Source organism: Ictalurus punctatus, chromosome 22, assembly GCF_001660625.3.
Source record: "Ictalurus punctatus breed USDA103 chromosome 22, Coco_2.0, whole genome shotgun sequence".
Lineage (NCBI taxonomy): Eukaryota > Metazoa > Chordata > Actinopteri > Siluriformes > Ictaluridae > Ictalurus > Ictalurus punctatus.
In genome coordinates this window covers 13,493,611-13,521,033 of record NC_030437.2, presented here as the reverse complement: position 1 = coordinate 13,521,033, position 27,423 = coordinate 13,493,611, and the positions used below count along the sequence as shown (strand labels likewise).

At 38.1% G+C, this 27,423-nt stretch overlaps 1 protein-coding gene across 2 annotated transcripts in view; it reads left to right on the top strand.

Annotated features, from left to right (window-relative positions):
- rasgef1ba (RasGEF domain family, member 1Ba) overlaps positions 1 to 27,423 on the top strand; it is a 65,405-nt gene that overhangs the window by 16,368 nt on the left and 21,614 nt on the right. For both annotated transcript variants that reach the window (XR_006980890.2, XM_017452330.3), the window contains exons 2-3: positions 66 to 113; positions 5,827 to 5,877. Coding sequence is in view for 1 of the 2 variants with exons in the window: in XM_017452330.3 (XP_017307819.1) it covers positions 66 to 113; positions 5,827 to 5,877 (99 nt within the window). In the remaining variant the exon portion in view is untranslated. The remainder of the gene's footprint in view (positions 1 to 65; positions 114 to 5,826; positions 5,878 to 27,423) is intronic.

Here is a 27,423-nt window from a genome sequence, read left to right as displayed (position 1 = left end):
GCTCCTCCATCAGAGAGCGCGAACATATGTACAAGACAATAATCTGTCTCTTTTGTTCTCCACAGTGCAGAAGTCAACCCCATGTCGGATTGAGGCATGTCTCCAAACAGCGGGTACGTAATGTCTCTGTGATTTTCTGTTCAGTTTGAAAGACGAACGTCCTCAAGGCAGTGAAGATAGCTGCTTTTTTTCCTGAATATCACTGAATTATAAAGCGTGTTTTAATAATCATGCTCATATGTCATGCTTATAGTCAAACACATAATGTATTATCTTGTTAACTGACATGCATTAAATCCTCAACTACAACTGTATTTGATTCATCAGTGGTGCATAAAGTGTTTAATTTACAATAATTGCCTGCCATAATTGGTTAATTATGCAAATGAGGCAGTCAAGTGAATTTTGATGAAAAATTTTCCCCTGCATGCTTGGCGGTAGCTTAACTTGAAGTCTATAAGTGAGCAGAAACAAGCTCTTGATCAGAGGGCAAACCTCGCCTCTATCCCTCTTAACACACACACACACGCCACTCAAGTAGTCAAGCTCTGGAGGCTCGGCTTTGATCCTTGAGAGAGAGAGAGAGAGAGAGCGAGTTTCAGAATGCTTGAATGCAGGCTTTCATCCTACCGCATTCAGAGTCTTGTTCTGGCAGAATAGCTTTATTTTTTGACTTTTAGAGAACTGGGCATTGAATATAACTCAGTTTTGGGTTTAATCACAGTTACAGCCTCCCCCTTGGCGTTAGTCATGTTCATCTGATTAAATGTGAGCTACTTTTCTTTCCCTTTCTTTTTAAGACCTACAAAACTGACAAATATACTTGGATTTTTATTGTATCCACTGTAATCTAGTTGTAAATATTATGTAACATTCATATAAAAGTTATGATTTAATTTTATGTGTGGTGTAACGAATAATACCCACAGCCCTCAAGAGGCTTTGAAGGATCATCATTTTTACTGCGTGGGTTTTGTATTTCACTTCACGCTCATTGTTTCCTGAAGGCTGTGAAGCCTGGGAGTGGGGTTTATAAGGTGGATTGCATGAGCTCACCTCTCTATTGTTCCAGTGACAAATCTAGTGAAAGCCAGGCAGGACGTGCAGGAGGACTTCTTGTAATAAAAGATATTTTATATATCTTAAAATCTTTATGAGCGAGAGAATAAATACAGGACGAATTGTAGTGAAATGTGTGTGTGTGGGGTTTTTTTTTTTTTTTTTTGCTTTATAGCATAATATAGATGCAGTCATTTCTTACTGAACGATGATTCCAAGCCGTGCTTTGTCTTTTATTTGATGAACTCTACCATGGATTTATGAACCCAGACTATTACCTTAAAAGATAGGGAAAAAACTGAAAAATTCTGCAGCATTCAGGAACTAGTTGTTGTCGAGCTTTTACTGGCTGTAGGCACCACTTCTTCCCCTGCTCATAAGACTGTACTCTTTTGTTCATATTCCCATTAAACAAGAGACAGAAAGTGGATTCTGGAGTGAGTCAGAGAAATGCCTTTGAGAAGCTAGCTAGAAATGGCTCATCACATACAGGCAATCTTTAAGAGACTGTCCTGGATCTTGGACAAGCAGACATATCTACTGAATTTGTATTGCTCGTTAATGTTGACATGTACGCAAGTGTCTAGCCGTGCTGTGCTAAAACACATAACAACCAGAACAGGGTTTTGATGACTGTCCGAAACCACCACACTGCCAGTTTAAAATGACTACTGAGCACACTACTAATATGTTCAAATCACATCATGTGTTAATATGAAATATTAGCAAGTCCCTGGTGAGCTAATCAACAGTCATGTTTATTACGTCTTGTGACCTTTTATATCGACCATATGATAGTGCTGGTAATTGTTTTCATGTGTTTCTGATTATTTAAGTTTAATAAGCCGTGTTAATTTTGATCACATTATGACAAACGCATACCACAAATGTATCTTTTTTTCTCCTTTTTTTTAAAACTCCAAACCTGAATATTACATGTAATTAATTATTTAAACCCCAGTGGAGAGCAAGCTGTAAAATCCAGCTCTTTAATCTTCTAAAAATAATCAATGTGAGACAAATACAACAAAGTGTATCTGGTTTAATGTCACAAATGATTTTTCACTGGATTTCCAAGGGTCACAGGCAGTTCAGGTTACACCCAGACAATATCATGATTGTCTTTTCTAAAGCAGAAACTGGCAGTGCCAATTTAATTATTCCATCTATCCTTTACTCTGTAGCAGTGATAATGATGTAGTTTAATATGGTGGCACAAAACAAAGACTTCTCTGTATAATATACAGTACCTTTAAAGACAACCTTCCTTGGCGTATAAGTGTATTTCTTCATTTGTTAAGGATATTTGTTTTTTACAAATCAATAATTCATTAGTCTCAAAACAGATGTATTTTTATTTGTAAAAGGACCTACATTGGGTCGAGAGAGAATGAACGGATGAAATGAAATGCTCTCTACCTCTATGATCTAACTGATTGATTGACAGGACTTTAGAGACCTAATAAATAATGCGAATCGTAACGTTAGTAATCATGCTAATTTGTTTTACACATGAAAGTCAAAACTAATTGATGATAGATTAATCTGTAGACATAAAGTATATGTGTAACAACCATATATGCCCATGTTAATAAGTCTGATTGGGTTGGAAATCCCAGTACACAATACGTTCATAAATCAAACCCACACAAACTTATTGATTTCCTCTTTTCATGTCACAGAGGGCTGAGGATTTTACTGGCCATCATTACACAAGAGCATGCAGAGCTGCACCTTCACCCAGGCGTCTGCCAACACACTACTCTAGATGATTAGAAACAGGAGGGCTGACTTGATTATATCTGTCTGAGACTTGCTTCTGCTTATTGTCTGTCACTAACAGCAGAGCTAAGAGTAACTGTAGCGAACTGTGTCTGGCTACATGAAGCAGCAAAAGTGGTTTCAGATGTAGAGAGGAAGTGAGATAGAAAAGATGCTCAAGTTATGTTGAATGAAATGAATAAAAGTCACAGATAAGAATAAACTGAATACAAATCATAGATGTGTGTGCCACAGGGGGGACAATCAGGGGACATGTTACAGGTCCAGGCCAGGTGAGGCCCCAGCAAGATTTGGTAGTCAACGGAGATGCAAATAAAAGCATCTGAAATACGTCCATTTGATCAAAATATCATGGTCAAAAATGAAACACAGTCCTATGCATTGTTGCAACTCATCAGATACGTTAATATTTCTCCAGTTTTGTAAACTGGTTTGGTGTGGAGCTTGCTAGGACAAGGTAGGGCAATAGACAATATGCAAATGACTGTTTCATCCAGCACTGCTAATTAATGCACACCCATTGCTTTTGTTTGGTGTCATTGGTTTGCACAGTGGTAAGAAACTGTTTCTTTCCTTGCTAGAGCTCATCAGAAATTCCAGACAAGTTTTCAGCCAGCAAGAGACAAGCTCAGCAGGTGGTGATCCAGACCGTCAGTCAGAAAATAAAAACAGTGTATCTGAGAGTTGTAGAGTTCGAAATCCATCCAAAACCAAAAGTTGAATCATTACTCCACCATGGTGTCAGTACAGTGTTACACAGCATTCATAATGCATACATGGGTGTGCTCTATGTGTACTCGGGTGTCAAGCTAGAGATTTGAGTAATGTCTGTTTAGTAGTATAATTATAATCCTGTGAGTGATCAGATAAACCCAGCACAGTTTGAGAAGGAAGAAAACAGGTACTGAAATCACAGTCTAAGGAGTGATTCAGTTCTTTTATTACAAACAGAATCATATTCATTCTTCACATCCTGTAGTTCAACACCCCTGAGTTTACACGCACACTGATTAGCCTTAGGAGTTATCTGAGGAGAATCAGAGATGGTTTGAGTAGAGACAGCCCACTGCGTAAAATATATAAGGACAGCATGGTGGCTGTATTATGTAAAAAAAGAGGTCACCTTTCCTGTGTTAAATGCCTGGTTAATGAGATTCTTAAACTGATGCATGTGTAGATATAAGGCACCTTGTTCTGTTAGTTACAAAGAACTGTGCATGCGCAGTACCCAGAGCAACCTGAGCCAATGATGACGCGTTATTTCCAACATTTCTGTCAGAGAACAGATTCACTTCGGGGAAGGTTCACTACTCTGCCGAGTTTTTCCAATTGGAGATAATGGCTCTCAATGTGGTTCTTTGTAGTCTGAGAGCCTTTGAAATAGCTTTGTAACCCTTCCCAGACTGATGTATTTCAATCAATTCTTCCTCATCGTTTCAGGAATTTTTTCAGCTTTGGCATAGTGTGTTACTGGGTAAGACCTTTTAACCAACTTCATGCTGTTGAAAAAGTTCTATTTAAGTGTTGATTTGATTGAACAGGGTTTGCAGTAATCAGGCTTGGTTGCGTCTAGTCCAGCTGAACCCCATTATGAATGCAGTTTCATAGATTTGGGGAATTAGTAACTAATAAATGCATATGCATTTTCACACAGGCCCAGTTGGTAATGGATAACATTTTTTGCTTCAATAAATGTCATTATCATTTAAAAACTGTATTTTGTGTTTACTCAGGTTGCCATTGTTTTATCTTAGATTTTGTTTTCATTTCTGAAACAATTTAGTATGAGGTATACACAAACACAGAAGAAATCAGGATGGGGCAAATACTTTTTCACAGCACTGTAGGTGTAGATGATAGGACTTCATTTCAGTAGATGATAGGTTTCATTAATTGTTTTAGACCATGTGCTCCTGGATTTGCAGGTTCAGGCACTTTGTGCTCATGCTGTGCTGGCTTTTCCTTTATTTAAAGCCTGGATTTTAATTAGTTAAACGAGACCTGCTCCTCTGCATCGACATTAAAAGGATATGATGGCCATTAATTTCTGTGAAGACATCTGCTCACGCGCATAATGAATTCAACTGTTTTATTATCGTCATTTTTCTCATAGCTTGGTCATTAAATGTCACAGTTTTAAGGTCTCCCGTGATATGCAATCCTGAGTGTGATGTGTTTGAGAAGGGTTGTTAAAGCAATTATTGATGAACATTATTTCCCCTTCTTTTACATTCCTAATGTTTAATCATTTAGCAGATGCTTCTTATCCAGAGTGGCAAAAGATAAATGTTGACATATTTAGGTGTGTGCTTTCATGGTTATCAACATTGAATATAAAATGTGGCGTTAATTGTTGATGAGTAGCACATTGGGAAAGATTTCACTCCGTCTTCACTCATGCAAAGGTTACTAGTGACATGAAAATGTTTGAGAATGTTTGAAACGTGAAGTTTATAAAAACAAATATGGCATACTGCCCGTTCTGTTTTGCTAGTGTATTACGTTTTTTAAAAATATGTATTTATAGCAGTTACAATTCATTTACCTCAATTTAGCTTAAGAAAAGACTGCTTTAATACAGTTTAGTACAGACAATACTGCTTTAATACCATTCACCTATTCTGTCAGTGAGTAGTCTTACTAACACTAACACTTACAAGTAGAGAACAGCATAGACTTAGTCCAGATATAGAAGGTGAAAGTGATGCCTAGTGTTAGCAAGCTTTTTGGAGACCGTATCTAGCCATCCTAATAAAATGTACAAATGCACAACTGAGCTAGACTAATTACCCATTCCTAGTATATAAAGCTTAGATAGACTACATGCTGTTATATTCCTGTGTTATATTTTTGACTCCACTGGTTACAGTCATGTGATATTATTTTGTCATTTACTGTAAATAGCAATCTGTTAATCAATCAATACTGTACATGAAGATCTCATTATCAGCCAATTATAATTTCAAGTCTTTTTTTCCCCCCCAGCCTGCCATCTTTGGGACCTTGTTTGACAAGCCAATGTGTGACCACAACTCAGTAAGTGAATGAATGCATCAGTCAATAGTAACTACAGTCAGTCGGTTATATGTGAAGCCCGATGATAAGATTTTTATGCCTGTATTCTTGTTTAGCCCTTTTATTTGACTACCTATAGGACTTTATTTATTTTCTTTGGTTGTGTTTTAGTTGTCTTGCAGAGGAAAATGTTAGCATACCAATGACTTAGATGTCTAGACCAAGAGAAGTGATCTCTTTACTGTTAAGTATTTGCCCCATTTCTTCTGTTTTTGTCTCACTAAATAGTTGTAGGTCTTCAAACGAAATACAACATAAGACAAAGGCAACCTGAGTAAACATACAATAAAAATTTTTTTTTTTTTTTTTTTTATTTAAGCAAAAAAAAGTTATCTAACACCTATCACCAATGCGAAAAACTAATTGCTTCCTTAAACAAAATCTGGTTGTGCCACATGTAGCAGCAATAACTGCAACCGAATGCCTCCGATAACTGGAGATCAGTCTTTCATTGACTTCTAGGACTAGGACTTACTCCTATGCTTTGGATCATTGTCTTGCTGTATAATCCAGTAACACTTGAGTTTCAACTTATGGACTGAAGACTGGACATTCTACTTTAGGATTTGTTGGTAGAGAGCAGAATTCAAATACATTTTCACACAGGCACAGCTGGTATTGGATTTTTTTTTTTTTAAACCTGTATTTTGTGTTTACTCAGGTTGCCTTTGTTTTATCTTAAATTTTGTTTTAATTTCTGAAACAATTTAGTATGAGATATACACAAAAACAGAAGAAATCAGCATGGGGACAAATACTTTTTCACAGCACTGTACCTCCGTCAGCATATGACTAATGCAAATGCAAAATATTATCACCAGCAAAAGACATAATGAAGCATCTCTGCTCTTGGCAATTTAAGCACATTAGATGCAGACATAATTGGTCCAGAGTCAGAGAGAAACATTCTATAAATGCTGCCAAGTGGCACATGACTTATTCAGTTACTGAAACCATGCACAGCTCACATAGTCATTTATCAGGTAAATACTCCATTATTATGCTCTAAAATGTCTCTCACCTTAGAGTCTATTTTATGTTGAGCATTATGACCTTTCAGAAGTTTGGCATGTGTTCTGGTGATGGTAGAAACCAGACATGCAGTCAGGCCCTAGCACAGACCCCTCAGGACAGTTTGTTCTGGTTTTTCCTTTTTTTTTTCTTTTTCTTTTTTTTTTTTTAAACTTTCACACACACTTGGACAATAAATTAGACTGAAAAGCCTCAAAGTCTGGTATTTAACACTGCCGGTCATGAAAAGGTTCTTTGTTTTTTGGGTTCATGCACCTACCAAAATGGAAACCATCACCAGACAAGGAGATAGGCACTAATTAAAAAGTGCTAGGGGAGTTGGAGGGCAGTTTTTCCTCCTATTCAGAGGATGTTGACAGTAGGAGGCCCTATCCTTACTATCCCACTGGAGAGGCAACAGCCACTTTTTCCTCAACCTAATAAAAGCTTGGAGGACTGAACCGGTTTAGAGACGTGTTAAGACAGGTGGATCTGTGCCTGAGATTATGTTAACATATGCATGTTGAACAATAGCTCTCTCTGCAGGACCGCACACCAGAGGAAGTCAATGCACAAGATTAGTGCAGAGGGCTGAAGGCCAGTGAGAGGAGCTTAAAGGATTAATATTAATAACACCAAAAGCCAAATTGATTTTTTTTTTAGCAAGGTGCTTGTTCTTTGCCAAGCATCAATCTTATCTTTATGGTCTGGGAACACGGGCAATGTGTATGATGCTTCACTCAAAAATACTCCACGCCATACAGTGTAATATCACATATTTCAAATGATTGATCTAGTGATGAGTAAAATGCTTAAAAATTGTGATATGCAACAAATCCACATCAATAAAACACAACAATATGTTTGAAGTCTTGTGCAATTCCAGATGTTTTGGTGTACAGCTATCAGCCAACACAGGACCACCTGCTGCTGTTAAATGACTTGATTTCCAGTCTAAATTAAATATTTCATCATCCAAGCCTGTTATTGTCATTGACAGTTATTTTCTTCCAAGTCCATGAATGATTTTGTGTTCCTGTAAAAAAACCCAAAAAAAACATCAAACCACAGGGAGCCTCAACACATTAATCAGCCATGATAGACAATTTGTCTGGCATTAGTGTATCATGATTTGATTGTTGATTGACCAGCTGCCTGAGGTTATTAGTCATGACTGGTATCCAATAGCAACTGACTAGTCAAGCATGCTGGGAGGGCGGAATAGTGGAATTTTAATGAGTGCTTGTTGGCTGGGGAGGGAATGATTTCTCATCTGCTTTAGCCACCAGCTTAAGACAGACCTAATCATCAAAGCCACTGGCCTTCTGTCATCTGCATGACAATCTGGAACCTGATCAAAAATATACAGCATTCTTTAATCCTTAAGAAACAAAGGATTCTTATTAATAATATAGATTTAGGAATAGTATTAATAGAGTTTTATTTTCATTATACTACAGCATTGTTGAATTCTCTAATCTGATTGTCCAGAAGAGGTTAATATATTTTCTATAACAGCAGCTCTGACAATAGTGCAATAGTTCAAGCTGTAATTCATATTATAGGTTTATATTAATGTTCTTGTTCTAATATCATTCCTATAGTAACAGATCATTTACAAGGACTTGTATGGCAGATACTCTACATATAATCTAAGGCTAACAAAAAAGGATTAAAAATGACTGTTATCTGACTGTTGAAATTGTCTTAAAGATGTTCCACAACATTAAATGTAACTATGGTTAAAAAGCACGACATGTCATTCATTAATAAATTAAAAACTGTAAATATTGGTGAAATCAGTAAATAAATAAAGGAATAAATCACTTTTGGACACTCTGTTATTGGACAATAATCCACTTTGGCATCACACCACCCTGCATTATTTTGGATTATTACTTGCGATCACTGGATTACTGAGTTTGAAATGACTGTGATAGTTTTGTCAGGTTTTGCACTCTAGCCCCACTGAGTGAACCACACTGGGGATAATATTTATACACTGTATAGCAGTGTATTAGGAATTCCCTATTTGTTTTAATTCTCCAGTGGCATACATATTGATTCCCAGCATCTGTTGCTGTATTGTCTTTCCCCTTGAGTGCTCACCAATCAGTGCAGGTTTTTCTAGGTCGGTAGTCACTATCAATCACACTTGTTCATTTGATGTGATGTAACAGAATGGATTGCCATGGCAACAACAACAAAAAAACTTTTATGTCCGTATGCCTTTCCTATGAGTTTTCCTCAGAGGGACCCTGATATAACACTCAGGGATTTGTGTAGCACTGGAATGATTTAGCCTCATGAAAAATTTTATATAACATACAATACTGAAGAGATTGACTGAAGCAGTTCTGTGTCTGCATGCACTGCAAAAATGATAGCAAGTAAAAATATCTTGAATATGGGCAAATTCTATTTTGCAAGTCTTGCAAAATGATCTGCCAATGGAATAAGACAATCTAAACTTGAAATTAGTAAATATGTCTATAAATAGGCTTAATGGTCTTATATTAGTTAGATAATAATCCCCTAAGGAGAAATATCAGATAACTTTTATTTTATTCAACATATCTTCACTTGCTATGATATAATTTTTGTTATCAGATTTAGTTGTGAATATAATCCATTTCTCCTATTGTTTAACATACACAATATGGCCAAAAGTTTGTGGACACCTGACCATCACACGCATATGTGCTTTCCGAACATCCTATTGCACATTTAATTCTCCTTTGCTGTTATAATAACTTCCACTCTCCTGGGAAGGCTTTCCACTCGATTTTGGAGCATATCTGTGGGGATTTGTGATCATTCAGCTACAAGAGTATTAGTGAGGATAGACAGTGATGTTGGGTGCGGAGGCCTGTTCCACGCCGTCCCAAAGGTGTTCAGTGGGGTTGATGTCAGGGCTCTGTGCATGCCACTTGAGTTTTTCCACTCCAACCTTGGCAAACAATGTCTTCATGGAGCTCGCTTTACGCACAGAGACACTGTCATGCTGGAACATGTTTGAACCCCTTAGTTCCAGTGAAGGGAAAGTGTAATTCTACAGCATACAAAGACATCCTATACAATTGTATGCTTTCAACTTTGTGGCAACAGTTTGGGGAAAGAACACATGGGTGTGATGGTCAAGTGTCTACAAACTTTTTTGCTATGTTGTGTAAATATATATGTGGATCATATTGGAATATAATGTAAGCCTTTCCATATTACATATTTTATGTACAATTTCAAACCACTAGCGTTGAACGGCTCTGCTGCAACCATTTTTGAGTGAAGGCTAGAAATTTGGTACTTTGTGGAGCCATTAAAGAGACAAATTATGCATTTCATATCAGTTCACCTGCTCAGCGATCAGCCTGGAGAAATTTAAAACGGAGTTGAAATGCAAATTATTATGATCTGTGTGTCTGAATGAGCACATGGAGATCACTGTACTAAGAGATCAGTGTCAATGAGATATAAAGTTTTCTTTTTTCATGACACTAAAATAAAATGCTGTGGGACGTGACAATGGATAGTTCGATCTGTCTGTCGATCTATATATTTATAATACGCACACATATAGTGTTTGATGAGACATGACAGAAACATCTGGACTTTTTGTCTTATCCCAGGGGGCGTTTTAAAATCTATAGGTATGACAAACTGCCTTACTGTCTGTCCTAACTGAAAGATCTGAATTATACGACCTAATCCTCAGCAGTGTGCTGTCTGGACACACACATGCTTCAGTTTTTTAGATTAAAATCAGGATTACATTATGGTGGTGACTGCTGGTGATATGTTGCATAAGAGCTCTAAAGTGCTCTAAGCCTTCTCTTGAGGCCTCTCAACCTCGATCTTTCACCTCAGCCACCGCTGCTTCAAATACCAGCAGCACTTGCTTTAAAAAGGGTGATGATGTTCTTTAGGAAGCTTATGTAATATAACTCATGTAGGCAGGTAGAAAAACAGAAAGCATTACGATGTGACAGGATGGACATGACAAATGTTTTTACATGAAGGTTATAGTTTAAAGATGAGGATTGAGTTGAATGTCAAGAATATAATTGAATCTAGACCAGTCATGAACAAAGATAATAGAAAACCCCAGATTCTAACTTTTTAACAAAACACAGGACATATCCTTAGGAGTGAAACAATGTGCACAATAGGAGTGGTCCATGGAAGCATTTGAGCCAGTTCTTAGGATTTGTCACTTGTCACCACGTCATACCTAATCTGCTTAGAATTGTTGATTTGTTTGTTGCTGTTGCTGAAATTGTGGCTTCATGTTGTGCGCATGCATAGAAATTGAACGGTCAGAATGCAGGGTAAATTGCAACCCCTTTTGCATGAGGACCTCTTTGATTTATTTTCTTATGTTCTTAACTGTCTATATTCAAACAAGCTTGTAAAAAATTTGTAAAGCATATATATTGTAAAGAATTTCTTGTTTCATTATTTAGCAAAATGGAGGCCCAATTACTTACATGTTAGCATGTTTGCCTCACACCTCCACACAGTAAAATCCCTAGCGTTGAATTAACACCCAGAGTATTTATATGAGTCCAGTGGACTTATATAAACACTGAAGGGTGTGAATTCAACACTGTGGGTGTTAAATCAACACTCGTGATTTTGCCGTGCAAGTTTGGGGGTTTGATTCGCTTTGGAGTTTGCATGTTCTCCCCGTGCTTTGGACTCCACCTTTTTCGCTTTCTCACCTTCAGATTAGGTAGAAGTTTTTTCATCCAATCGTCAAATGCAGTTTTCTCGGAGCAGCGAAAATTCATCCTCCCAAGCTGTACCGATACGTTAGAGAGGAGGTGGTTCAACCCCTGGTTCAGAGGGACGGTTCAACCCCTGGTTCTATTGTGTTCTGTTATGTGCATGCCCTCTGACGGTGGACTTCACCAGCCTTTTTGACAGCAGGCGCCAGGAGGTGGTAACAACATACCGATGCATCCCTCAAGGGTTGGGGAGCAGTTTGGAACCACAGGGGCATCTGTGGCAAATGGTCAAGGGAGTGGTCTATGGAGTGGTCACATCAACCTGCTGGAGATGCATGCAGTTTTGGTGCTGACAGGCCGTCATGTGCTTGTGTACATGGACAACACTTCGACGGTTTTCAGTCTGAATCACCAAGGGGGCACAAGGTCAGAGAGCTTGCTATGGCTCACTCACAATATCCTCACCTGGCCACTCCCATGGTTTGCATAACTGAAGGCAGTTTATCTGCCGGGGATCAGGCTGCAGCTCTGTACAGAAATTGGCTTCATCCGGGCGAGTGGAGGCTCCACCCGGATGTAGTTCAGGACATTTGGCAGGAATTCGGTGTGGCGGAAATGGATCTATTTGCTTCGGAGAACACAACTCATTGCCCATTATGGTTTGCCCAGATGGAAATGTCCAGTCCGCTGGGGCAGGACACGCTGTCACATGATTGGCCAGATTGTCACATGTTTGCCTTTCCTCCAATTCCTCTGCTATGGGAGACCCTTCACAGAATTGCTCAAGTCAGACACAGGGTGCTTATGATTGCAAATCCCCTTTTGAACCATTGGAGGGGGCAGGTCTTAGGTGGAAGTCATTGAAGACATCTACGAAACGCTTCACGCTCTGTCCATGAGTCAGTCCTGCATGAAATGGAAACCAGTTGCATGAAATGGAAACCGGTGTTGCCCCCTGGCTCAATCGGGCCTTGGGCAGTGTTCTCTGGTCCTGCGCCCCGTACAGGCCTTGAGGTACTATGTAGAGGCTACAGCACAGTTAAGAAGGGTGCCCCTCTGTCTAAACAGAGCCTGTCACGGTGGGTAATTGAGGTCATTGCCTTAGCATACAAGCAGTCCTGACAAGCCATGCCCAGGTCTGTCCACCAGGGCTGTTTCATCTTCATGGTCTGCCTTCAGGGGTGTCTCTTTTAGTGACATCTGTGCTTTGGTGACATGGTTCTCTCCCTGTATCTTCGTGAGATCCTATAATGTCAAAATTGCTTCATCGCAGGATGTGGGCTCGACTGTGCTTCGCTAGTGACCCCTGGTCTTTTCTGGTGAGTTACACCTCTTGACTTTTCTGGTATGAGTCATCCACTACTGTAGCACCATCTCTGGCGGCCTGGAGGAATGAAACAGAACGCTGGTTACGGATGTAACCGTGGTTCTGTCAATTCCAGAGCTCCCGGTCACTTGGAGTGTGTGAGAAGACGCTCCGTGTTAGAGTGCTGAGCTCAGCTCACGTCACTATGTGGCTGGCGCTGTGATCATCCACTTCTGTAGCACCGTCTCTGCCAGTCGGCCGGAATTCAAAGAACCACGGTTACATCCGTAACCAGCATTCTTATAAATTCACACACTGCTCTGTAATTCTGGAGCAAAATATTTGCTTTTGTTCAAGAGGGAAAATGTTCACATGCAAGCTGTTAAAACTGGAAAACCGAGACTGGCTGACCTTCCTGTGTGTTTTTCTTGCCGCGAAAGGCTGCTTTGATAAAACTCTGACTCAGCTGTTTTATATTGACTACTCATTATGGATTGGCTACTGCAGCCTCAACTGCCCCAAAAGATTAATTTCATCTGGTTCCAGATTCCAATAAGAAACTGGTTTTTGTGTTTAGTGGCCTAGAACAGTGCACTGGGAGCATCTTTTCAAGTGGTCTTGTGGACAGTTAGGTTAGATAATAAATACAATAAAAATGTAGTTCTCCATTCAACTTCTGCTTTTAACATGGAAGAGCAGCAGGATGTCTACATTTCAAGCTCTTTAGTTTAAGATGAGTGAACAGTTGTTTTAGTGATGTACAGTGCCTTCTAGAATTATTTGCATCCTTTTTGAATATAACTATATTGAATATAATATATTCATTTTGATATTCAGCCGCAGACAAGTGTTTTTGTGCATTAGTTGTATTTAGTGTCACCTCACAAAGTTTGAACTCAAACTTTTCATTATGGCTCATTTAAGCTATGTTCCTAAAACACATACTACTACTAAAAAAAAAACACACATTATTTGCTAAAAGTTGGAAGACAAGAACCACTCTTTGTTTGATGTGGCATAAGTGTTTTTTTCTGATGATGTAAAATGTGAAAATGCACCATCTAGAATTATCTTTTGACCAGGCTCTTATTTTTGTGTTGAGGGGGAAAAAAAACACTCAGGCCGAGCTTCTAATACCAAAGGAAAATCCTTGCTAATGTGTAAAAATAAATCATTAGTCTGCTTGGTTCATTTACTGTACAGTAGAACAAGTGAGACATCGTGGAGTAAATTAAGCAGTGTGAGTTTTGTTCTAGACAAAAGAAATCTATATTTAGCCTGAAGGATCTAGGGAATTTTTAAATTCCTTTCATTAGTCTCTTTATCTTTGGTTTAAAAAAAAAAAGGTTGAGTCATGTTTAATTCATGGTGTATGCTAGTGCCTGGCAGGCCTAGAATTGATTCAGTTAAGTTTAAATTTGTTGTCAATTGTTACATTTTTCAGCAGGATAATACATTTGAAATTTTTGCACTTCCTCTGCTTTTCTATTGTGTACAAGTTTCTCCAAGACCACCTCTTTATGGTACACCTCTTAGGAGTCGAATATAGCTTATAATAATTTTAGCTCAGATTGAAAATGACTGTATAACCCAGCACTGTTGAATTATCAAATCAGAAAGTATGGATTAATTTTCTGTAACAGCATAACTCTTACATTAGTTCTGGCTGTAACGTAAATGATAGGATGAACTGAATGTTATTCCTTACCACACAGTGGACTCAAGTGTTTTACTCCACTTATACAATAGTGATTTGGCAATGATGAATTTTTTTATATATTAATAATGAATGAAAAAATATAGTATTATCACTTTATAGCCATGATAAACAGTCTTTCCCTTACCAACATCTTTGGTTCTCTTGAAGTTAATGAGACAAAAACGCAGCTTGTCATTTTACTATGAAGTGAAAGCTCCCCTGTCCTGAAGACTTTCCCATGCTGGGAAAATTTACAAAGCACACTGATTGTTAGCGCTGATGCCTGAGACTCCGTCCATGAATATTAGCTTCTCTAAGCAAAAAACTTCACCACCTCAATGATTATATGTTGTTTTGTTTTGTTTTTTTTGTTAAACAACATGCTTTTTAAAAAAACAAAACAAAAAAAAAAACGATTTATTGTTAGGCTTAGATTGTGTGGCTTGCCCACTATACAATTCCCTGTGAATGAGATGACTTTTCTTTTATTTTTGTTTCTAGAATTAATTAATGTGTACAAACAAATCACAGATACTATCCATGTTTGTGTAACTTCAAAATGCACCAGTAACGAACTAATTGCATCCCATCAGTGACTTGTATGGGCAGTATCACATTTATGTTTACTCAGTCAGAAATGCAAATTTACTGCATTTAATTTAGCTGTAATTATTATTTCTAAGCTCTAAAGTTTCTTTCTAAGTTTGCATGTTCTCCCCAAGTCTGTCTGGGTTTCCTCTGTATTCTCTGGTTTCCTCCCACAACCCAAAAACATGGCAGTTGGGGAATTGGCTACACCACATTCCTAGGTGTGAATGTGTATATGCCTCTTTTCAATAGACTGCTGTCCCATCCATGGTGTGTTCCTGCCTGTGGATCCACCACAAATCTGGCCGGGTTTAAATCATTACTGAAGATCAATAAATTAATGCATTTGTTTACAGATTCTTAATTTGCCATTAGCACTATTTAGAGTGAAACCTAAAATGTGCTGCCTCCAAGTTTGTTTTTACACAGACTATACACAAACAAAAAACACAAAACGCATTATTTGGTGAGTAACTCAGTAGATGTTTTAATGTACTAATCTAATATGATCTGAACTTTGAGCGCTAGATAAAATGAGCATTTTTCAATTGTGTAAATTTTAATAAATACCTAAATGAAGGCCATTTCCTATTTCCTGTTGTACTGTACTCAGATGTTTGTGTGCAGTAGATGACATACTGACTTTACTGAGGTTTGTCAGTCTTACATACTCTACTCTGTAGTTTACTGAATGAGACGTTATTTGACCGTGATAACATTCCTGATTTTTAATGTTGTTTTTCATTTGCCTGGCCAGTGGCATACATTCCAGCTCCTCTCGTATTCTCTTTAATAGCCTACAAAGCAAAGTCATAAAGGGCAGTGGAAGCTCAGTGGTTAAGACGTAGGACTACTGATCAGAAAGTCATGAGTTCAAATCCCAGCACCACCAAGCTGCCACTGCAGGGCCCTTGAGCAAGGCCCTTAACCCTCAACTGCTCAGTTGTATTGATGAGGTAAAAGGACGTCGCTCTGGATAAGGGTGTCTACCAAATAGCGTAAATGTACAATTAATGTCTTCATTTTCTTCTAGTGAGGTTTAACACTTAAACTGAACATTTGAATCTTTGATTTCTACAATTCAATTCATTCTTTGGTTGAGTGAGAGGAACATGTGACCATGTCATAGAAAGATCTTAAATGGTGTCGATTTCGGTGCCATTAACCTCTGTGTGACTTGAAATAATGTGCGCAGTCAAGCAGATCAAGGTAGCAGGCACCTCTTTGAAATACATATTACAGCCCTGTGTACAAAGGCTGCTGCTTTCAGTCTCTATAATGGTGGATCACACACCTTAGAAGATTTTTTCAGTGGGTCTGTGTGCAGGGTTCTGTGTATGTGATTGGTGTGTGACATGGTCAAAGGAGGAAAGCAAGACAAAGAAACAAAGAACATAATTGTTTATTAAATTATAATGTTGGTATGTGTCTGTGGAGGGAGAGGTGGTGTTTCAAACAGTAAAGGAAACTAAAGGAGGTTAAGATAAGGGGTTAGATTTAGATATATGACTATTATTTCGCTGCGAAATATATGTCAATGGAAGGTCCTCACAAGCATAGTAAGGTGTGTGTGTGTGTGTGTGTGTGTGTGTGTGTGTGTGTGCGTGTTAATTAAAATAGCTACAGGCTATTTTCCCAAGGCATTGATTATTCCCTGGAGTGTGTGTGTGGCGGGGGACAGAACAGGAGCTGGGACTGGCTGACTGGCTCAGTGTTTGTGACTAATGGGGTACAGAGGAGGAGAGGGTGGGAGGATGAGGCCGGTACTGTCTCAAACTGACCTGAAGCTTCTGAGTTCATCATTAAACCTACACACTGTATCAGAGTCTAACACAAATGAGACATGGTTATGAGACCCCATCTTTTTTTGTTTGTTTAAACTCCATGTTTTTTTCACTGATCAGTCAGGAAATCTTTTGATTTTATATACAATACAGTTCATTCAATGATCTTCAGTAAGGGCTTTATCTTGGTCAGGGTCATGGTGGATCCAGAGTCTATCCAGGGAACACTGGGCATGAGGTGGAAATACACTCTGCACACACACACAATCACACCTAGGTGCAATTTACCATAGGCAGTCCAGCTACTGGCATGTTTTTAGGAGATCAGAGGAAACTAGAGAAACTGGTGGAAACCCACACAGACATGGAACCTACATGTGAAATTCCATACAGAGAATAACCTGAGCTCAGGATTGGGGTCCCTGGAGTTATGTGGCAATATTAGTTGCTGTGCCATGCCACCCAATAATGCCGTGTTAAGGACTATGTTTTTGAGGCAGGTGAGAGGAAAGGGAGATTCACATCATATTACCATCAAGCCATGTGTGTATGTAAATTCATGTGTTTTTAATGAGGTTAAAGAGAACAGCCGCATCTCACTTTTAATCCCTTCTGCCTGTCTGACTTGATGAATGATGAATGAATATACCTGTCTTGCTAGATCATAATGAATCACCGCTGGAAAGGATATGAAAGCTATACATTGCCCAAGAAAATAAGGCTGGGGCCAACTAATCACTTAAATTCTGATATTATAATGTCCTCTGATTACCACTATTGAAAATGTAACTCCCGTCGTAAAAAAGCTGTATTAATTAAATCGAAATATTGGTGCTCTTGCGTATTTTACAAGACAGAAACACACATTTCTTTGCTTTTTGCCAACAACTTTATATGATCAATATGATATGCTTAAAATTGTAACTGATTATTTATCTAATTGCATGCTTTAAATTAAAGTGTCTTCTGTTTTGAATCTTAATACCATCTTTGCCAATTTTTTCCTTAAAAAATAGTACAGGACGTCATTATACCAACTTTAGGTAAGCCTTTAAAATGACTAGGTGTTAAGGTTTAATTAATGAGTTTAGCATATGACGCAAGTCTTCGATACAGTGCTTTGCATAAGTATTCACCCCCTTGACATTTTCCATATTTTGTGTTACAACCTGGAATTCTAATGGGGATTTTACCATTTGATTTACATAATGTGTCTCACATTTGAAGGTGCAATTTTTATTTTTTATTTTTGTTGGTTGTACAAGTATTCATGCTCCTCTGTCAACGTTTAGTAGACCCACCTTTGGCTGCAATTACAGCTTTTGGGATATTTTTCTGTCAAGTTTGCATATTTGGATTATGATATTTTTCCCTTTCTTCTTGTCAAAATTACTCTGTCAGACTGAATGGAAACCATTAGTGAACAGTAATTTTCAGATCGCGCCACAGATAACTATTGGATTTAATGATGCCCTGTGGCAAGTTTGGCTTTTCTTTTTTAATAACCAATCCATACTTTTCCAGAACTGTGTCCCGGTATTCATGAAGCCGTTTGTTTAGGTTTGCTCTCTAACAAAATGTGAGGACTTTCAGGAACAGGTGCATTTATATTGTGATCATGTGACACTTTAATTGCACACATGAGTCTATTAAATGAATTATGTGCCTTCTGATGGATACTGGAAGCCCCAGAACTAACTGAGTTGTTTCAAAGCAGTGTGACTGAATACTTCAATGCAAACACCGTTGTCACTTTTTTATTTGTAAATAATTGTGCAGACTCTATTGATTCCCCCAACTTCAGTATGGATGATTTTGAATCAAAACCACTTCAAGGCAATCAATGGTTGAGGTTTCCGCAAATGCTGTGTTTTCTATTTCAGGCCTAGCAGTCCATTAGAGCCTAATAAAGACAGTTTGACATGAACTGAACATGATTTTTTTTTTCTGCTTACTAAAACACAACCCTTTTCACAGAAAAAAATTATTTCCATTCTATTCCCTTTCACTTCCTCCTTTCTCTCTCGACTCCCATTTAAATGATAGTACTGAAAACAGAAATACACTGTAAAACACAAACCTTTGTTGAGATGAGAACCATGTTACAGCTGATAATTCCCTTGTTTAAGCCTAACTTGTTTTCTTTGCCATGTACAATACACTATTTTATGCAACTATGCACAAATAGTGAAGAAATCGTCTCATTTCATATAGGAAACGATAAGCAAACCATGGCCTTTTACATAGCAATTACATGCTGTTTGATCTGATCTCCACACCACTAGAAAAGAATGTTTTACTGCACATAGATGCAAATAGATAGTTATCATGCATTGCATGAATATGTGCGATATGAGGTCTGGTTCTTTGATTTCCACAACTTGTTTCGTTTCAAGTAAATTGCTTTGAGCTTCTGTTCTTTTGGAATGTGAGATGCCAAACAGCTGTGTTTACCACGCTGCCAGTTACTTTGCCCACATCTCTGCTTTTAGTGCATCTAAATTTAAAGCACATGTTTATAGTGGCTTTGAGGGGGGAATAAACATCCCTCGCCCTGTAGTATAAGAGCCAAAACATCCCAGGCCAAAACAGCGCTAAATTCAGACTCTTCATTGCATAAGTGATCTATTGTCCTGCGGTCCAGCTTCCTCTCTTTTCCAGGAAACGATCTGGTGCCATTTTCCGGGCTTCTTATTGTGACAGTATCAGAGGAGACAATGACAGAGCTGAACTCCGATGTGTACTAAACAATCCTGCGTTGCAGACGTAGCAGATTATTTTTGTATCACTTCACAGTGAGATGCCTTCACTCTTGCTTTCATGGGACAAACCAAGCCACTGCCAGCTCCATTGAGCCAGCTTTGTGTGGCATTTGGCATGGCATCTGTGCCATCTGTCTCTACATTCTTTCAGGCTCCGGGGGCCATACCAAGACTGTCAGGAGAGCAGAGCAGGCACTCTCTCGGGTCAGCAGGAGAACTGAAATCTGACCTAGATAAAACCATTTACAGCTGGTCTATTATAAAAAATGAATCTGTTTTATGTAATGGAATGCACTGGATATGTTGTGCCATGTTCATCAGACCTCTGCTTAACCTCAGGCTAACCTAGGCTTCTCTGTTAGACTTGAAAGGTTTCGAAAGGAATAGGCCTTATGTAATTCAAGCAGATTAGTGCATGTCCATGTGTGTCGGTTTTGGGTGGCTAATCAGTTGCATCTTTGCATTGTGTGATAGTGACATCACTTCATGAAATTCACAAGTAACATGAGAATCCCCACTGCGTGATGGTAAAAGTAGCATGTAGCCTTATTGTCGCTCGACTGAGCAAGTGTTGTGCCCATTTGTTGAATAAATGCAGGAGCGCAGGGTCAAAATTTGGCTTGTTCAGCTGTCTCGCTGGAGACATTGTAGAGTAGGACCACCCCTGGCTGGCCAAGAATACCATTTCTTAGCCAGCATGTCTAATGATTTCTAAGTACTAAAAGTAGAGCTGGTGAGTGCTCTGTAGGGCTATTTAGGTTTATATTTAGATTTACAATTTTTATATCACAATAATTAGGAACACTTTTATTATTGTTTATGGTGCTGTCATGATCTTTTATTTAAAATATCATAATGCTCAATAACACTCAAATTAAATTATCCTGAAATGGTAGTAGCTCTGCTAATCCAGTCTTGTAATTATTTTTCTTTTTTTAATAATGTTTTTTACCTTTAGGGATATTTCTGATGATTCTTACAAATCTCAAATTCTCATAATATGACTTGCTGTAGACTTAAGGCCATAATGACCACCATCAATGTATTTGCACACCGATTCTGTTTAAATTCAATTCATTTAAACAATGAGAAAATAGTATATGCCTGATAGCTGCCATTTTTATCTAAAGATCAGAAAGTAATGAGGGGTGGACAAATCGCTCGCCTATGCACCCTGGACAAGCAGATTAGGGTTTTTTGTACTTTCTTGGTGGACAAGTAGGATCAACAACCAGAGAAAGAAAATAAACTCTAAAAACAAAAAAGTGTTCATATTTAAACATTAATGCACAATGCAAGGTGCAACATGCCTTGATGTTGTCATTATAGTGCAAACTTTAAATTCCTGCTGAACTACACACATCAGCCGATCCGTGATATGCCTGACTGTAGAATGATTTTTTTTACTAGGTTGGTTAATGAGTATCCACAGTTGACAAGCGATCTTTTCAGAATCAGGTATGTGGAAAGGAAATACCTGCTGAATACCTGATGAAACTTAGTAAAATAAAGTATATCATAACGCTATCATATAACTCTCCTGCTAACAAAACACACACAATACATCACCTCACAGTTAAACATGTTGAGAGAAAATAAAGACAGACGTAAATATTATTACTGGCGATAATATTTAATAGACAATAGATAATAGACAAGAAGCTTGTATTCGAAATGTTAGCCAGCGACTTGTTGGCTTTTTGCCACAAACACACAAGAGGATGTTAACGTTTTTTACTGCTAATGCTAGTTTTGTTCAAATTTGCCAACTGGACGGGATTTCCGGCAGGATTTTTTTAGTCATGCTCATTAACAGTCCATCTTCATTGATGATACTAGCTACATGGCATGTATATGCTAATTTAACAGGATATAAATCGACTTCTGGAAAACTACAAATGTGATTTTAACTGTTAATCAAAAGAGAAAAGGGGAATGTTGTCTACACAACAGTATGCTATATGCTTAGCCAGCAGTTTATTGACAGGAATGCAGGGTAGTGATAGTATTTAGACTCATTTTTAGATAGCACATGTGAAGTAGTGCGATGGCCATGTCCTCATTCAAAAAAAAAAGAAATACCATAATCTTTGTAATTGTTTGCTAGGACACTAAGTGTTTAAATCTATACTGTTTCACAAGTCTTAAGAGGGAAGTGATTTGTACTGTATGTTATTAGAAGGGCCTGGGAACAGGCTAAGAATAGAAACACTAAGCAGTGCTTCTTCCTCAGGTTGTTGTTTATTGAGACGGGAGGTGGATGGTGGGGAGGCGACGGCTCTCAAGCACACATAGAGGGCAAAGGGGACAAGAAGGTGGGGGAGTTGAAAGCTTGGGTGGGACAGAGAGTGGTTGAGTGTTGCTGCCTATTTCCCTCCATTTCCTAAATCACACACACACACCACACACACGCACACACATACACTCCTCCAGCTGGATTGGTCTGAACAAGTTTCCCACATGCCTTCTCCAGCCTTCCAGTGAGCATGACGTTTATTTAGAAGGATTGACTTAATCAGATATTTTTTATTTATTTATTTATTTTTACAAATCAATGCTTTTTTGGTGATAAAATAAACATGCATGATTAATTCCAATATTAAACTCTTGTTGAGTCATATCAGCTAAATCATTGATCCATTTAAAGTCCAGTCAAGATCTAATTTTGCACAAAATTTAGATCTTACTGGATTCATGAGAAACACAAAGTTGTTTCAGCCATATTTATTTATTCACAATGGGACCATTGGCCCATCAGACATATGGCTTGCACTGCTTATTCCTTGGATACTTCTCCATCTTTTGCCCTCTGCTCTATTGTCAAGACATTTTTCCCACTCCGAGGCACCTCTATAAAAGCTAATTAAACTGTCAGTGCTGTTCTCTGGACCCCCAAGTGACAGATGGACTCATGACTCTGACTCCAATCCCCTGATTGACTTAACAGATCCCGACTCCACCCAACACTCCAACACCCAGATGGGAACTGGACAGAAAATGGCTATCCCAAGGAAATGAAGGAAAAAAGAAAATTGGCTTTTCTATCTGAGTGTGTTGGACAGGAGACCATGTTCTTTGCTGGTCCATGTGTTTTGCATTTACTGCTCTAAAACTTCTAGTTAACTCTGCTTAACACCTGCTTTTTATATGCATGGGTGTGTTGTGTCCTAAATGTAATCATAGTGGTTAGCATTAAAAATGTTCACCACTGGAAACAAAGAATAACTGGTATAGTTCCCACTGTAATTATGCAAATTTAACATCAGATTAAAAAAATGGTTAATTCTGTCCTTGTCTTTTTTTTCTCCATCTGCATACATTTCAACAGATCGTATCTGTCTTCATTCAGGACCTGTTTTTTCATGCAGAGCATCAGAGCGGTAGGCAGTGGGGGACAAGATCTGAAAAGTCTCCAACAACGTGTTAATGGGTTATTAACTACTTCCATGATCCAGATCAAAGAAAGGCAAAACTGGGGAGAGTTTGTTAATTTCAGTAACGGTCACCCGTGACAGAAGTGCTAATTGGCACACCTTGGTAGCCGAGTAGAAATTTGAATTTGAATTGTTTTGCCAGTTGCGTCTGGTGTGGAGTGCTTCTCTCTCTGCTGTACTCATGAATAATTAGTAAATTCCACTTTTTCAGGAATGGCATTAAGATGAAGGTTCAGTCCTGATTTCCAAGCTGATTGACGTAATGATGTTATTTATGTAAGTCCATGAACTATATACCTCGGGGGTATATAGTTACTGTGTATATATATATATATATTATATATAATCACAGTTATATATCTCGGCCACATTCCTGGCGAATTAAATCCATTCATATTTTCATATGTTGCTGATCAGATGGAGTGAATTTGACAGTGATTGACCCGACTGAGACTGGGAGGCCATGTGTGTGGTCAATGTGAGTAAAGCGCTGGTTTGACTGGGGCAGGAAAAGGCAGATGCCATTCTTAACCTATCCATCATGTAGTTTCCATGGAGCACGAGGTGTTGACTTCAGAAGTAAGTGAAAATTTAATGATGAACACATGATCACCTGGTTATAATGTATATTACGGTTGGGTTTTATTATGTGGTTTCTGTGTATATAGTATACATTTTTATCCTGAGAGATTGTTTTTGCTGAGTGCAGAAAAATAAATGTCAATAAATAATGAAATTTAAGAAAAATAAGTAATCAGATCAAGGTCTAAATAAGCAGTGAGTGTGTATCAACAGCAATAAACTCTTACCAGGACATCTTGGCTTTCTTTTCAGATTTAAAGGATTGAGTAAACAGTGCCAGTTAATCCTATTTTAAGTTAGTGAGAAAATAACAGAACAGCCTTGTTTTGAGAAACTCGAATTCAGCATCCTTAAACGGATTTTAATCTCAGGAAACGCTTCTTTCCTGCCTCAACAAGTTACTAAATTCAAGCAGTGATTCACACTCATGTACAGCAAATCTGAGCAGACGTTTCCATGTATGCAGTCTCGTGATTATCTAATGCAGCCAGTGAGTAATGAAGCAGCAGACTACACTGACCTGCCTTTGCTCTGGGTATACATGTCTGGCTTTTGGCACAGACTCAAAAATAGTTTTAGCAATTTGTCTAATGATTCTATTATATTTTAATTAAAATTTAACCAGGTTAGTCCCATTGAGATATATGGGTGACTCCACAACTTGCGTGCCATTTGCTACTGATATTATGTTTATAAATGTGTGTGAAGGTAAACACTTTTTAAACAAAAATAAATTGTTCTTCATAACAACCTATGGACATGTTTCAATCAAATAACTCAAAATAAAAAAAAAATAATAAAAAAAACTCTCTACAGCACATAGAAAACAGTATTTCTGCCTGCCTCAGCCCACTACAACTTCATTTTACCTCGAAATATAATAATTTTTGCATTAATGTGTGAATCCATTTAACATCTTGTGCTTGAAACATCCTTTTCCATGACTTAGCTATTACAGGTTATTAAAAAAATTTACATTTTAGTGCCCTACAACATTCACTCAACCCTGGTACCCGAACACTTTCACTACTATGAAATATTTGGAATCATCCACAAGTCAAATGTTCCGCATCATGTTCATCATGTTGCATAATCATTTTCATCATAATTTCCTGACAATCACAAGGAGAAGGAAAGTTCTCAACCCTTTCTCCTTTATTTTGAAAGACAATGTGATACTGACTGATGATGTCACTTTGACTATACAACCCTCTTCAACCCCAAATTATACAGTGAAATTAAAGTCATAACTATAAATGAAAAAATGTAAGTAAAGCATTAGAATGTATTTCATGTCCTAAAGTCATTAGCTTGGATGCTAGTTAACATCATTTTGTGTATTTGATAAATCTAGTACAGAAATCTCAACCCTGTTACTTCAAACATGAGAAAAATGCCTTCCTTGTCAACCAAGAAACTTTGTAAAAAAAAAAAAAAAAAAAAAATCAGTATTGTTGCCTGCAATGAGTTAACCAGTTTTATTTAATGGTTAAATCCACACTTTCTTAGATTCAGTATCGAAAATCATCATGGGAGATCTGCTCGAAAAAGGCAGCAAGAAACAACACGACAAAAGTACAAAAAATACGCTACAACAGTAATTTCATGTAAAAACAACAACTACTACTAATGGACAGTGCATAAATGCAAGCTAATAAATTACTCATGTAACCTAACCAGGCTGAATTGAGGTCGAGCTGTCGGAAAGGCAAAGGCAAAATTCATATGTGAATTGTAACGCGAGTAGGAGAACATTTTGTGGCATTTTTTATCTGTTACTTCAAAGCCACTCTTACTTAACATGGATGACATGAACTGTCCTGCTTTGCCTCTGGAAGAAAATGTTCCTCTAAACAAGGATCAGAATGTAGCAATTACAGTAATTACAGTAGTTGTTTCATAGTTTCTTAGATGTGTGTTTGGAGTACTACAAAAGACACAATGATACGTTTATGAATTGAGGAAAGAAAGGTATATTCTAATACAGGCACAGAAAGGTGGCACACCTTCAAAGAACCTGAAAGTAATCTGAGGGCGTTATAATGTCATGTCTCTGTAAACAGCTTCTATTATTAACTCCAAAAGTGTCATAGGTGTGTGCGTAATTGTGTGTTGTTGTTTTCAACACATTGTTTTGCATGTCTCGTATAAAACGAGCAATTCTTTATTTGGCTAATGCCACGAAAACACTTCTTTAGGATGCTTAGGCTAGATTCTGAAAAGATATTCTGTAGTTTCTGATGAGTGACATGGTGACACAGTCATAACAAAAAGTGCCATAACAACAAAAAAGACTAAATGTAAACAATAACATGGTGAACAACTGATTTTTTCCACCCTCACCCATTCCATTTCTCACCCGCAGAGAGCACTGAGCAGAGGTGTTAGTCCCCCAAGGAGGCCTGCAGAAACAAGGCCAGCTTCACTCAGAACGAGATCATTCTCTGCAGTTCAGAGGAAATAATTTGGTGCACTATAAACCTACCACAAAAGCATTTGGTTCAATTCAACTTTATTTGTATAGAGCTTTTAATATTAAACATTGTCACAAAGCATCTTTAGAGACATCCGTATGTAGATTTAGATCTCTTGAGGTAGCCAGAGGTGACGGTGGCAAGGTAAAACTCCCTGAGACAACATGAGGTAGAAATCTTGCGAGGAATCAGAGTAACTTATAACAAAGTAAAGCCAAATTTACCAATAGTGTTGAAATTATGTTCAGTATGCACCTACCATATTTAGTACCATATTTACTATGGCCCTGGGACTGCAGTTACCACATGCAGTTTTGCACTCGGGTCTCCTTTGAACAGTGGACTAGTTCAACAAACAGACTTCATATAAAAACCATAATGAACTTTCCTTTGCTTTTACACTATCCGTTGTTACTCAGATGAGGATGGGTTCCCTTCTGAGTCTGGTTCCTCTCAAGGTTTCTTAACATCTCAGGGAGTTGTTAATCTGGCCACCGCCGCCACCAGCTTGCTCAATTGGGATTAATCCACACACTTAAAATCTGTATCCCGGGTTTATATATCTCTGTATAGCTGTTTTGAGACACTGACCAATGTAAAAAGTGCTATACAAATAAAATTGAATTGAATTGAATTGAATTGAATTGAATATGAGGATATTGTGAAGAAGAGCACAGTCTTTATGATTACAGCACTGATTCTTGGGTATAAAACTTCGGTATACAGCTGAAGCAAAGGTGATACTTGGGCATTAACTGATTTTGGGAAGTGCAATCTTTCTGGTATCCATGTGGGACCTTAATGTACCTCCTCCTCCTTAATGTGCACGTACCAGGCTGTGAAATGCTTCGCTTCTTATACGGTCCCTTCTAAGATGCAGTAGATATGCTAATTACCACACACCTCCACACTCCAGTCGTTCACAAAGAACAATACGTTCTTCTCACCAGTAGCTATGTAACTGTGGGCCTGGAGTGTAAGTGCTGAATATGATAGCTCTGAGCAGTTGTTATTGTCAAAAGTAGCACTCTCTGCAGCTGAATGAAAGAGGATGCATTCAGTTCCATTGTCACCTAGCCTTAGCAGGGTCTTTTTGGATGCAGATTACGGAGATAATTCAGAGACCTCTTTGTGGCTGCAGGA